The sequence below is a fragment of the Malurus melanocephalus genome, unplaced genomic scaffold (assembly GCF_030028575.1).
Source record: "Malurus melanocephalus ecotype Western Australia unplaced genomic scaffold, MMel_1.1 scaffold_119, whole genome shotgun sequence".
Taxonomy (NCBI): Eukaryota; Metazoa; Chordata; class Aves; order Passeriformes; family Maluridae; genus Malurus; species Malurus melanocephalus.
The window spans coordinates 1335890-1349755 of NW_026623351.1; the positions used below are offsets into that span (position 1 = coordinate 1335890).

The 13866-nt window shown below is 38.4% G+C and overlaps 1 protein-coding gene across 3 annotated transcripts in view; it reads left to right on the forward strand.

Annotated features, from left to right (window-relative positions):
• Positions 1–5344, forward strand: part of PAG1 (phosphoprotein membrane anchor with glycosphingolipid microdomains 1) — a 101791-nt gene extending 96447 nt beyond the window's left edge. For all 3 annotated transcript variants that reach the window (XM_057370099.1, XM_057370098.1, XM_057370100.1), the window contains one exon: positions 1432–5344. In XM_057370099.1, coding sequence (XP_057226082.1) covers positions 1432–1782 — 351 coding nt within the window. In that variant the 3' untranslated portion in view covers positions 1783–5344. The remainder of the gene's footprint in view (positions 1–1431) is intronic.
• Positions 5345–13866: the final 8522 nt, after the last annotated feature.

Sequence of the window (13866 nt, forward strand, 5' to 3'; positions counted from 1 at the left end):
TGAAACTTCTATGAGGAGAAAATKAAAGCCCAAGCTTCTCTGCACAGTTTTTATTGCCATATTCCTAAAATGAGAAATATTCTGACATATGGCTGTATGAGGCCTATAGATTGAAAAAGGTGTCAGAAAATACTAGGAAGCCACAATTAGTTGATCGTTAGGGWAATTTCTTGATTTAGATGACAAGATTTTCTTAAGAAGAATAACCAGCAGCTTTTTGAAACATGGACCGCCTTCCCCATGCAAAGTTTTTGGGGCTCTGGGAAGTAAACTGAAACACAATAAAAGCACTGGAACATAAACTGTTCTTTAAAATGTCTCTTGGTCAAATAAATGSAGGAGATTTAAACAAAGAGAAAAGTTAAACAGAAACAAGGCTGTTTGTCATCATCTCCAATACACCCATGCCATTTATAAATACATTCTCYGGACATAAAAGTAAACACAAACTTGGCAGTGAGCTACGTGCTTCTCTGCTGGGAGAAGCATTCCCAGGCATTAACGAATAAGCTGATTTTGAACTGGGTTAATGTAATCTAATATTGAGAAGAGTTAAAATGAAAATGAGCAGAAAAGCTATTTTTTGTTTGGTTAGCTAAAATCAGTAAAAAGTAAGAAGTGTTGCCATCTCCAAGTTGATGTGTAGCACCTCAGCAGAGGGGATTTTTAGGGTTAGGAGTGAAATGCTCCCTTTCTGGTGTTTACAGCTGAGCGGTTTCAGTCTCCAGTCTAAAGTCCAGATACTCAGTGCCTTAGAAGCAGCTCTTCTTTATAGAGAGAATTTAGTCAATAGAACAGACCTTGCATAACTGTATTGGCACTGACTGTTCGCAGTTTTCTGGTGTAAATTATCTGCAGATTTTTAATGTTGTCTTCACATGACGTGGTACCTATTTAGTCCTGCCTATTGCAGTGTCTCTAAAAGCAGAAAAATAGCCACTACCATTAAAAATAATTAACAATATTAAAAGCCCTAAGGATCAGACGGCATTCTTTTCCTTCGTTACAGAAGTTCAACCTGATCCTCCCTTTGATCTCTGTCTCCCTACTGATACTAAATTGACTCCAGGACCATACCAAAACTTGCAAGAGCTCCTGCTCACAAAGCCAGYCCCTATTGTCCAGGTCTAATTTTCTTGCCAGGGATTTATATTCAAAGAAGTTTCMCATTAATAAACTTACTTGATAAAGCACTCTTTTTTTTGAAAGAAAATCAATTTATAAATGCATGCCCGAAAAGGAAGGATTTGTAAGGAATATTATAATAATTTTTTTTTCAAGAAAAAAACATATCCTTTCAAGAAAGGATACGTTTTTATCAGAAGATCCTGTCTTTTCTTAAGTAGCCAACATCCTTGGAGTAMAAGGGTACAGAGTGGTGCACAAGCTTTATGCCATGCTTCATACTCAGGAGGTGTCTCCTTTTCCTAGATCTCAGCCATGTATTCATCGGTGAGTAAGCCAGGACAGGCCATCAAAGCACTGGATTCTCCTTACACCTGTATTCAAGAAATCACATCTCAGAGGTCCCCGTCTGTTTGCAGTGGCCTCTATGCAAGYGTGAAGGACTTTGAAAACACCCTAAATTCCACCACCGTGCCTCAGTCAGCAGACAGACCAAACGGGGAGCTAGAGCCGGATTATGAAGCTATCCAGTCAGTGAGCCAAGAAGAAGACAGGACCTTGTCCGTGCCTAACACAAACCACACTGCTCTTTCAGGAGAGAATGACTATGAGAGCATAGGGGACCTGCAGCACCACAGGGAATTCACCAGACTTTAACTTCTCTGGCAGCAGATTTCCCCACTGTTATTTTCAAAGGAGCAAGTGAAACACGGAGAGGGAAGTGCATCTTCTTTTGAGGAACAAAGCTGAAGTCTAGAACACAAGTTGTGAAGAAGCAATGTATGTTTCAGCCAGGGTGTGATACCTTCTGGTTTTTCTGGGTGCTGGATCGAGGCTCATGGGAAAGGGTACATCAAGTCTGAATGATGACCAAGACAACGTCCAGGTTTCTTTATGATTAGCTCCAAGGCAAATGTAATTTGGGAWGGAGTGCCATGCTTGTCATCCTGATAGGATTACGTACCAAAAAGACTGCCTTTTCACCAGTATAGCTTYTCATTTTAAGAAATTATTTTGTGTCATTTTCTTCGAAGCATTTTTCAAGCATAATTTTTCATTCAGGTTTTGGCATCCACGATGTTGAGCAAACCACAGCTCATTGTACCTCAACTCAGACTTACTTTGGAGGGCTGGGGAAGGTGCACTCACTTCTGTGTCTCTYGGGGACCTCTGTCCACATTCACTGCAACTAAAGTGCAAACAACAGTACTTCACAAGGGACTGACTCCAAATGTACTTGAATTAATTCTGTTGGCTTTTCCTTTTTCCTTTTCTTTTTTTCTAATGTCAAGGGCTGTAGAATGTGACTTGCAGTATTTGAGATGTGTACTGATATTTGTGGGGGTTTGGTTTGATTATTTGTGAAATATCCCTTTAAAATGGCARTGGTCAACCTTAGTGTTCTTGCACTGTTTGCCTCAAATGGACATAAACACCTACACATTCACACCCCAGATAATTGTCATGTTGCAAAAAGTTGTGCAAATGAATGCTTTAGCATAATGTGTAGTCTAATCTTAATAGTATTGAGTCTTTTTTGCAGAATTTTTCCTTTTTTAAGACTTAAAGTATTTTAATATGTTCGTCTAGTTTATTATATAGGAAAATTTATGTACTGTGTTGAGTGGATAGTATTTTTATTTTTTACAATATATTTTTCATCTTCAAAGTTTTTGTAGATTAACTTACCGGGTTTTGTAACAGGAGGAATCCCATTCTTTATTTGGGCTTTATTTGTTCAGGATTTTTAATTTTTTTTTTTTTCTTATTTCAGAAGCAGATAAATGAAAATTGTTTTGAGGTTGTTTTGTTGGCTTTTTCTGTCTCCTTGAGCAGCGATATAGAACATGCCTTGCTGTTTTTAAGCTCAAAATAATGGAGTCTACRTAAAAGGACACTGCTGAAGGGCAAAAAGGAGGCAAAAGAAACAGTGGGATTTAGTCAGGCATAGCCATGGTCTTCCTTGTTCTTCTGCTGAAAGGAGCAGGAGGGCAACCAAGACCTTCTYGGGTCTCTGACACGCAGTTTGAAAGCCACTAGCTTTTCAAAAATGCCGAGTTACTCTGTTACTGTGAAAAACAAAGTACAGTGCTTGGATGAAATAAATAGGTACTGGATTGGTACTTCTTTTCTTCAAAAATAGTACAATAAATAGTACAATGGTACGAGAATAGTCCAACGGTGGAGAATTGGCATKGTGTGACATGCATGTGCACACACCCCCATGTATATAAGCATACACTTGTAATTTGGACACAAGTATAAATTATAGTCTGAGCTTGGTGACATTCACATACGTAATATCTGGCATGTGCTTGAAGAGCAGTTTATTTTTAATTGAAAATGAATAGCACATAAACTGAGGTTGGCTTATTCTGTAGTAAACAGAACAGGTTTACTTTCAGCTCAGTTGGTACTGGGTTTTGATATTCCAGGTTGAGCCCTTCTTGGATTCTTGGTCAGTGTTCAACATTACTTGGTACCATAAAGAGCAAACACAGATCTGGTTATGCATATTTATTAGAAATAACTTCATAACTGAAAGAAGTGTGCTKATTTATGGGCTTTGCCTGTAAATAGTACAGCTCTGAGGAGCAGTGCAAGTGTTCAGTCAAACTCTGCCCACGGGGAGTTCAAACTTCAGGGATCCTGACCTTGTGTGACAGCACAGCACATTTGATCTTTGACTCTCTTCCTTGGAGGAGAAGCAGTTCAGACGAGTCTAGATCCATCTTGTTCTTTACCATGCTGCCATGTTTTGACAGCTGCAGCAAACTCTTTGCTTCCACTTCACTTCAGTGCTTTTTAAGGATGACTTTGGCTTTGCATTCTGGAGTTTCTCCCTTTATGAAAGTTTCTGTTTCCTTGAATGTGAATTCATGAAGTTCCCCTTTGACTGTTCTCTCCTTCTACTTCACACTGTTTAATGCCAAAGATGAGATGCACCATGTTTCAGAAGATCTGTTGAGCTCATTCTGGAGAATTTCTTTAGTCTTTAACTCTGTGTTTGCTGTCTGTCTTTTCTCAGGGGTACCAGTTTATATATGTAGTCCTCAGTCTGACTCTGCAGCTCAGTGGCAGGCATACCTCAACTCCTGAAATTCCCAAATACATCTTAATTATCCCCTCACAGGGGTGACTGCTTTTGAAGAAACAGTGGGAACATGAGGTATGCCAGGTTCCCCAGATTCAATTTCAAGACCAATACAAAGATAATGTCAGTTGATAGCAAAAAATAAAACTGAACTCTTGATTGTAAAATTTCAAGGTGCAAAAGAAGAAAAGCAAACATCACTCTMCAAGTGCCCCCATTGAGACCAGCAGGTCAAAGGATGGTGGAGGCCTGTCCAGTCACTCTGTTGTCTTTCACAGCTGGAGCAAGAATATTGATTTGGAGGAAGGGACACAAGATGTGGGCCCTTCCTTCCTTTCTTTCCTCTGTTCTGACAACTGCTCCTGAGACCCCCCGAGACTTCCATTTTTCATAGTGAAATGAAAAATTTTCCTCCCCCTCTCTTCTTTCTTTCCTTTCTGTTTTTAACCTGTCCCATACAGGCTGGCACTGGGAGTTGGTACCATGTCTGCAGTCCTGTGGCAGTGGCACATTCCTTCTGGTTTAAATGGCTCTCAGGCTGGTCACAACCTTTTAATGGTCCATCAGATCTCAGTCTCGTGGAGAGGCAGTTCACAGTTTGGATTGCTGCTTTTCAGATGTATACCTGCCCTCAGCCTTGAGACCCACACACACTGGACTTTCAGAGCTGCAAAAGAGAATTACCCTCCTGAAAAAGGATGTACAGGGAAGTCCATAATTCCCTTTCAATCTCTATTATATAGTCTAATGCTAAAGGAAAATGTTTTAGAATTCAACCCAAGATTCTCAAGTGAATTCTCAAGCTTCTGGTTTAGTTCCCTCTTCCCAGAAGTAAGATCTGTTCCTGGCTGTTGTCAAGGCTTCCTTTTCACTAATATACTCAATAGAAAGATTTTTTCAACAGTAATCCCCAAAGAGATTAATCTGACTGTAAAGAAAAGGGAGTCTTTTCTACTTGTCTCTTTACTTCTATTTTTTTACTCTTTCACCATATCCCAAAATAAAATGTCAACATTCAAAATGAAGTATTTGTTACCTGGTGATGTTCTCTGTGGAAGGTTTGGAGCCTATTTCTTTGCCTCCATTTTTTGGCACAGCTGTATAATAAGATGCACACATCAAATGCCACAGATTTGATGCACACATCAAATGCCACAGTAAGTCCAAGAGAAGCTGTAATGTGTATATAACTGCCCTAGTGAAAAGGTCTTTTTGATTTCCCTGTGGGAACTGGTAGAAAATTAGAAATGCAGTTCAGACATCTCTTCCATGAACCTGTGTTCTCCCATGAGAGTTGTTCTTACCACATACCTAAGCAAGTGCTAATCCTGTATGTAAACCAGTCATCCTCTCCTATCGTRAGTATAGAATTACTTTCTCAGTCACAGAGAGAAATAATTCTTTGCAGATACGTGTAGCACAGGCATGTACCCAATTACCMCAGTTAGATCAGTTATAGTGCCTTCTCTACATAGTAGCTGGTACTTCCATACTCTCTTCCATAYTGTAGATGTTTAATGCAAAAGTACAAAGGGACAACCCCAGCATTTACTTGTCCCAAGGTGSAAGCATCTTTATAGAAACAAGTTTAATGTACTGCACCTCAGTTAGCCCTACAATAGCAATAGTCACTGACAAATATCCACTAAAAWGCCCAGTGATGTAGCTACAAYGACTAAGCTTTGCAATAAGAATTAYCAATCTTTTGAAGAACCTAAGTTTTACAATAGTGAGCATTCAGGGAGGTGGTGTCCATGTCAACTGTGAACAGTTAGTTGCTTCAGTCTTTCTACTAATACAAATTGCAGGCTTGCTTAYATGTAGCAGGATCCATGGAGTGAGAGATGAGCAGGTGTGGGGATTCTTATTCATAAATAACCCAGAKTTGGGCCATCCCCACAGTTTCAACTGGCTGATGACCAGCTGCCTTGTTCTCTAAGCCCTCATCTATCGTGCCTTCAAGGAATCCATCCTGCAGGGATGCTTCTGGGCTGCATGCTTYTCCATGGCTCCCTGAACAGCTCGTGTCTGCTGTTTTGAACACAATTCCATATCTGCGGTGCTCTCTGTTCAACCTTTCAGTGGTGCTTTTATAAGATGCTGGATAAATGGTTTGCATGTGCTTTCTGAAAGCTTGACRTGTAAAGCTGTGACACAGAGTGCTCTCTCTGGTATTGTCTGCTCCCCAGAAGTTGGCTTTAACTGTGCTACTCTTGCCTACAAAAGCTGACAGTGCTGCCCTGTCTCTTGTTCACCTCACCGCAGTCAAAGTGGAGTCACCACGTGTGACAAGCCTAGGCTGGGGCACGGGTGTTTAAAAGCAGCCATTCAGGCCAGGCAACTTGGCTTGGAAACAGCTAGAGACACGACTCTGATCTGTGCACTGTGGCACTGGAAACATCATAGCCCAGCCCAAGGACTTTTTTTGTCTCCTATTGTGCATGTACATTTATTTGCCATGTGACTGTAAGAAATCTGTTTCTGCAACAAACCTTTTAATTCAGACCACACGCCAATGAGGCACTTGTGCTCTTAGGCAAATAACCGGTTATTTCAGATTAGTGTTATTTTTTGAGGTTGGAATATGCCTGAATAAGGCTTTTACGTGCCCACAAGTAATTTGGTGGGGTAGTCTGCTGCTAAACAGAAGAATGCAGATAGATGCTCAGCCTGACAGATGCTCCTTTGGTGGTGGTGGTGAAGAYTTCTAAGGGCACGTCTTTTCCTGGGAGCAGAGAACATAATTACTGTTAATATGATTTCATACCCTGAAGTCAATTTGTGCATCTCTGGGATGGTGGAGGCTGTAGACATTGCCAGAGCAGATCTCAGCCTCAGAAAAGAAAATACATATAAAATATATCCCTTGCTAGCAAGCAATATGTGTTCAGGATWATGCTAAATGCTGCAAATGGAACATCATAGAGCTAAAAATACAGGGTTCCCTTTTTTCAAGGAGAGACAACCCCTTTGGTTGATCAGCATGAAATATCCCTGTCTTACAAAAAGCATGAAACAAATTAATTGCCTATGTGRTAATTTTCCAGGAGTGCATTAGGATATTACAGAACTAGGCACTGTTCTTTTCTCCTGAACAGCAGAAAGATGAGAACCTTACTTGTAATTCCTATTGATGGGAATCAATGTTCCCATTGATTAATTGATAAAACTTAATTTACATATAATCCAAAGGTCAGCAAGAGTGTCTACACAATGTAGATATATTTTAGCTCTGGCACCCCAATTTCCATAGCAAATGCACAGATTGTCTTTGCATTACTTACCCATTGGTCTGTGCCCAGTCTATGGATAATAACTTACAGATAATAACAACAGAACTTACAGTTCTGTTTTTTCAAGCTGTGAGGTTTTGTTTCTGGAGGTCTTCACTCTAAAACTGGCCAGAAGGACAGTCACTACAAGCATAATAGCAAAGTGCCTAAAAATACAGATGYTTCTGTAAAGATAAACATGCTCACTGTTATTGCACAACCAATTGACTACKGTATGTGGGACTCTCTTGCCATACACATTCCTAAACAGTCTTTCATTTGTGATGTTCATTTATTGTTATAATAGCACAGTCTGACAAGAGTTTTGTCTCTGCAAATTCATTGGCTCATTTTAACTAGCATGTGTTTGTACAGAAAATACAAAATGAGATTTTGTTTCATTTAGAAAACAGGTTATTTCTTATAGTTTATAATAATGCAACAATTAGCTTAGATTATTTATAAAGTTTGTAAGTATCACTTGACTTAAAAATGCTTCATTTGAGATTTCAGAATGCCTCCTGTTCACTACAAAACAATACAACCAGTTCCTCTCCTTTTAATCTTGTTATTTTGGGGAGGGGGGCTTAAATCATGCAAATGTTCCTACCTAAAAAAAAAAAGAGATACTGCTGATATTTTCAATTCCTAATGTCTACAAAGAGAACGATTTTAATATTTTAACTTTCATATTTTAACTTTCAGCTTAGGTTGGATTTGGACTACYCTCTTATTTATGGAACTGCTCTTCCCCACTATGTTCAGCTGTCACCATCTGAGTACCTATTTTGTCCTTATTGAAACATGACAGTTGTACAGAGGGCACAGAATCTGCATCACATAACACTTCTGAATAGGACCTTTTAAATRCACCTGTGAGATTTAGGAGCCTGGACTTCAGTTTTGGGGTAATCRCATCCTGTCTGGAGGACATCTGTGGAGGTCTTCACTTTCTTTAAAGGCAAGAAATTCTGTAGCTTGCAAGCACTCAGGTGACATTCATAGTCATATATGTAAGATGTGAATTGTCACAATGTTTAAATATATTATTAAAGAGWCACCTAAGAGCACAAGAACCTTCTTTCTCATATGTCTGAGGATACTGGAATATGCTCTTTATATCTGAGACTGAGAAAAGTCACATAACCGGTCTCCTCACAACATTCTACCAGTAGACAGGTCTTGGAGCCACTGTGGTGGCTCCTGAATTTCTGCATTTATTACCTTTATGATTTCCAGCAGGGCCTATCTCCTCATCTCATCTCATCTCATCTCATCTCATCTCATCTCATCTCATCTCATCTCATCTCATCTCATCTCATCTCACTCTGCAGTGATGACTGCTTAGGAATGGCCCTTTGCTTCACAGTCCCAACCCCTTTCATTTAAGGAAGGGGATGTGAGTTGCTTCTCCTCAGTCTGACTCGTCTTTCTAGATGAAAGGGTGCTAAAAGCCTACCTTCAGACCCAGAAAAGAGCATTCACTGTCAGGGCAAGACAGGTACGGCCCACTGCAGCAGCTAGGAAGGAAGAGGTAAAGGAACAATATCTTAAGTTTCATTTGCACTTTCCCCATMTCACAAACCACCTGTTTTGAAATATTTTTAAAGTAGAAAAGGTTACAGTAAAGGGACAAGTGCTGAGAATCTCAGAGGAGACAGATAGGACTGTTTATTCTTCTCRGTGTTCCCTATACACAGAGAGTCAGGGCAAGTAATCTCTGCCCAATTATGATGCACCTGGGTTATCTTTTATTGAGCCTCCACATCAACAGAACTGAAACAAACAAATTCTAAATACATGGTTTCTTTATATAATGAACCCAACATGGGCAAATATAAATGCACTAATGTAAGTAACCATGTGTAGATTTGGACTTGCACGATGGGAGGTTTTTAGCAAAAAAAAAAAAAATTAAAAAAAAAAACAACCAAAATAAAAAACCAAGCAAACAAAAACCAACTCTAGCTGGATTACTTTATTTAAATAGAATTGAGCCAGGCTGCAGGATTGGGCCCTAAGAGTTTAGAAGTTTGGTTTAATGATAGGTACTTCTGCTTGTATTTCCAGTGAAATGTATTTTCTTTCTTTTATATTAGTGAATTGATATGACTTCCACAAGAACAACAAAAATAGTCTGTTATATGAATAATTATGTCTATTAGCTAATTATTAAAATCATACCTCAGTAAGAGTCACTTAAAATTGGGTGCTATTTGAGCTTCAGCATAAAATTGCTTTACATATGGAACATTGCATACTAAGAACACAGTGGATAAGAATTTGTAATTACAGACACTTTTGCTTATTTTATCCATTGCTTTAGAATGGAATATCTCTCAGCAAAGTTCTCTCACATAGTGTTTTTCTCTCACATAGTATATTTTTTCTGGAATATCTCTCAGCAAAGTTCTCTCACATAGTGTTCTAACAACAAAATGTGTTTTCTGGACAACCATTTTGAGTGTCTGATCACTGACACAGAACTGCAAAACATCCTCAAACCAGTGTGAGCTTGTGAAAAGAGAGGGTTAGAACTGTCTTGCCTGTCTTAGAGTGGATACAGTTAAATATACTGAAGTTCAGATGCATAGGCATTGAGAGCAGCTCAGTGATTCAATGACTGTGCCATGTACATCTGGAGTCAATGCATGCAGACTTCCAAGATGGCATAAGCTAAGGCTTGTTTGCTGCCTGAAGGGTTATTTGGCTTGCTACCTGTTTGAAATCAGTATAGTTTTATCCACACCACTGCAAACACTGAAATACTGTCRTTTGCAGAATATATGTTCCATAAATTGTAGCTTAACTATAATTGCAGGGCTTATCCCACTATTAGAGCAGTTCACATCCAACACTAAATTGCATTTTGTAAATTAACAAACACCATTAAATTCCTCTCAACATTCTCAACATTTTGTAACAGTATATACGAGTTGATGAAATTTAATCATACCTTTGTTCCAAGAATCTTCATCAGATGTTTCTATAGCCAATTCAGCTTTTGGCTGCTGAAAGCACAGTAGGCAATTATGGTTATTTACTGTAAATGYAGGCAAGTTTTATGTAAATATTTCTGGGGGAAAATGCTACATGAACATATGAAGCAGTTATCTAAAAGTAAGAACATAGGTCAATAATATAAAATACAGGTTTTATTTATGTACAGTAGCATCCTAATATTTACTTGTTTATATGCCGAAAAAAATCATAATATTCTGTACTGTATTCTCTGAAAGCATTTAAAAGAGGCTCTGCCATCTTCTCTGGTTAATATATTTGCAAATAAATTTTGAATTTATTGGAAATCCAAGTAAATTATGTCAAATGGGAAACATGTCACATTTCAATGAAATTAATTTAATTCAAAAATCCTGGCAAAATTCATTGGCTTGAAACCTCTATATAAAATCAATAGCCAGACAGAATAAACCACAATAAATAAGCTTTGTTTTCTGTTTTAGTGTTTGTTTGTTTGTTTGTTTGTTTGTTTTTACCTGTGCCACATTTTGGTGTTTTCTTAACAAATACATTATTCAGTTCTTGCAGTCACTTCATCCTGCAGGTCTTAAAATCTGCATTATTTTATAGAATTTAGTTTTTTTCTGGTCATTTTGTGCTGATTTCATTATCTGACAAGAACGACTAAGACTTCTTTGTGTTGTGCAGCACCTTACTCCTCCAAAAGCCACAATCCTTTCAAGATTCAGGCATGCTCACAACAGCATCCTGAAAATTGTAAGTTGTCTCTAGACTAAAGCAGGGACTCTCACGAATACAGTGGCACTATGCTCTTTAGTGCAGGTAAGAACACTGGGTCTGAGCCTTTGAAARTTGTGCAGCTTTCAGCATTTTTAAAGTGCTGCAATTACCAGCCCTATGGATTATCCTCTGAAATTGCCATGGCATTTGATTCCTTTTCCTTTGTTAAAGATGCTCTCTAGGTAATGTTCCCCAGCCATTTGCTGCACTGCTCTGTCAGTAGCAAGACTCATTTGTGTAGAAATACTTTAAGAGCATCCTGAAGCATTTCAGAGGCAGGTGACTTAGGACCACTGCTGAATATGTAACACAGATTCTGCATGCAAGTCTAACACAAAGAAATGTCATCTTTTAAGCACATCACTGGAACAAGACTTCTTTGTACACTACAGCATGAGACTGAAGTWGTACCTAACATTTTGGGGCTTGCATTCTCCGTATCTTGCACCTTACTTCTCATTATCTTTAATTACATATAGGAAAAAAGCAGCTTTACCTATTTAATACAAAGTAGTTACTGATGAACAAGTTCTGGAAAATTCACAGTGCAGACAAGGATTAATTATGGCAAGCTGGGAGGCTGAAGAAATTAGACAGGAACAGTCTAATAGTATCTGTTCACTGTCAATGTGATGGCTCTTTAATGTTTAATCTGGGTAAGTATATTTCAATACTCAAAAGATACAAGGTTATAGGTCAACTAGAGAATTTGTAAAAATAAGGAATATTTCATGTGCAAAATCATTCGGGATCTGGTAAGTGTAGAAGAAGATTGCATTTTACTGGACATTTGTTCATGGGCCAGGAAGCTGCAAAACATGTAATTTGATACAATTTTTTTAATAAGCAACTGCTCAATACTATCCAATACGAGCTGTTCTTCTGAAAAAAAAAAAAAAAAACACGCATACAGCATTATTATCAAGAGAACTGTTTCACAGATTTTTTTAAAAAAAAATATTTCTTCATTCTGAACAGTTGCTACCATCCATAAAATAGCTCTATTACAATGGATAGCTCAGGTTTGAGGCCAGCCACACAGAACTGTAAATGTGGCTTGTTGAAATATTGAACAAGTTGCCCAGATTCTCACTAATCATGAGGCTGCATGCACACGCTTGGGAAGAACAGAAAGTACGAGAATCTTTGTTCTCCACTGAGCTTTGACATCACTTAAAACGCTTTAACCTAATGGGAGCTCGGTGCAGGAATCACTACAGTGACACCTGGTGTTTAAAATAGAATTATTCCYTGTGAAGTGTGGCTGACAATTTACTTTTAATTGGGTACATACTCACTCAAAGACTYACAGTTCACCCTGTGTCCATGAAGCGTAGCATTATATTGAACTAGAAAGCATTGGAGCTAAAGAGTGGCTTGACATTGCTTCRCAGAAAATGTCTCTGACAGATCTGTTTCAAAAGCCCCAAATTGCAGTGACATGATCTTCCTAGCACTGTAGCTGGCATGATACTTTAACACTACTTCTTCTCAGTTAGCTATTACATAAATGAGGTTGACCCTTCGTATAACTCACACAACTGGAATTTCTGTGCAGCCTTTGTGGAAGGACTGATAGGCAAGAACAGAGAACTGTCAGTTCAGGCAGAAAACAGGGATCCTACATGTATCGTGTGCTAGAAACCATATTAGAGCTACAACAGTTTCTTCTGAAAGAGCTCCTGCTAAWGAGTTTATTGACCAAAGTAGTCAAGATCTGTGTCCTTACAGATGTGACTGAAATGGCATGTAAATCCCATCACCAGTTAATGTAATTAGATATTATTAGGATAATATAAACTAATAATAACAAGGATCAATATTATTAAAGATTTCAGTTTACCACAAGATGAAGTAAAAATAAGGAAGATCTGGTAGCAATCTCTAATCTGGACTGTATGCAGAAGTTTTGTGTCACCTGTTTTGAAAACTACACACATGCTCCATATTTATGTAATTAATCCTTAAAATCTGTAAAGGACAAAATTCTAAGGCTACCATTCTGTTTTTCCTTTATGCCATAAAATTCTGTTAAGGGGTTGGCTGAGCTACGAAAGTCAGATCATCCTAAAAGTCACCGTTTTTCTTTCCTTAATTTTTCTGAGAAATTATGGGAGTCTGTAAAAACAAACAAATAAAAATGAACCTGAACTTTCTAAGGCAGCAATTACATTGCATGTTAACCAGCAGAGAGCCAAGCAGATACTTGAAGGTTGGCATTCAAACTAGCATTCAGAGGTCTTTCTACTTTCTCACTTTTAGCCACATAAATGACAAAATTAAAACAAAAATTACTATCTTGTTGCCTGAGGTGGCTGTACAAGCATGTTCTTAATAAATGAATTTTAGATTAATCTAAAAAAAGCCTTCAAAATAAATGACCTCATTTTGGACTCAAGCCRATCAACTTTCATTTGCTTTCAAAGCACTTTAACATGTATGGAGGATACCTGTGAGGCTCTGGATCCTTACACRAAATAAGAGCTGAGTGTTTGGGTTCCCTGCAGCACTGATAGAGTTAGGTGACTTCAAAGGAGTCTCCAAGAGGCAATGTATTGAGAACAAACTGCTTGAGGTAGTCACTGAGGAACACAAGAGGATGATATTAAGGGT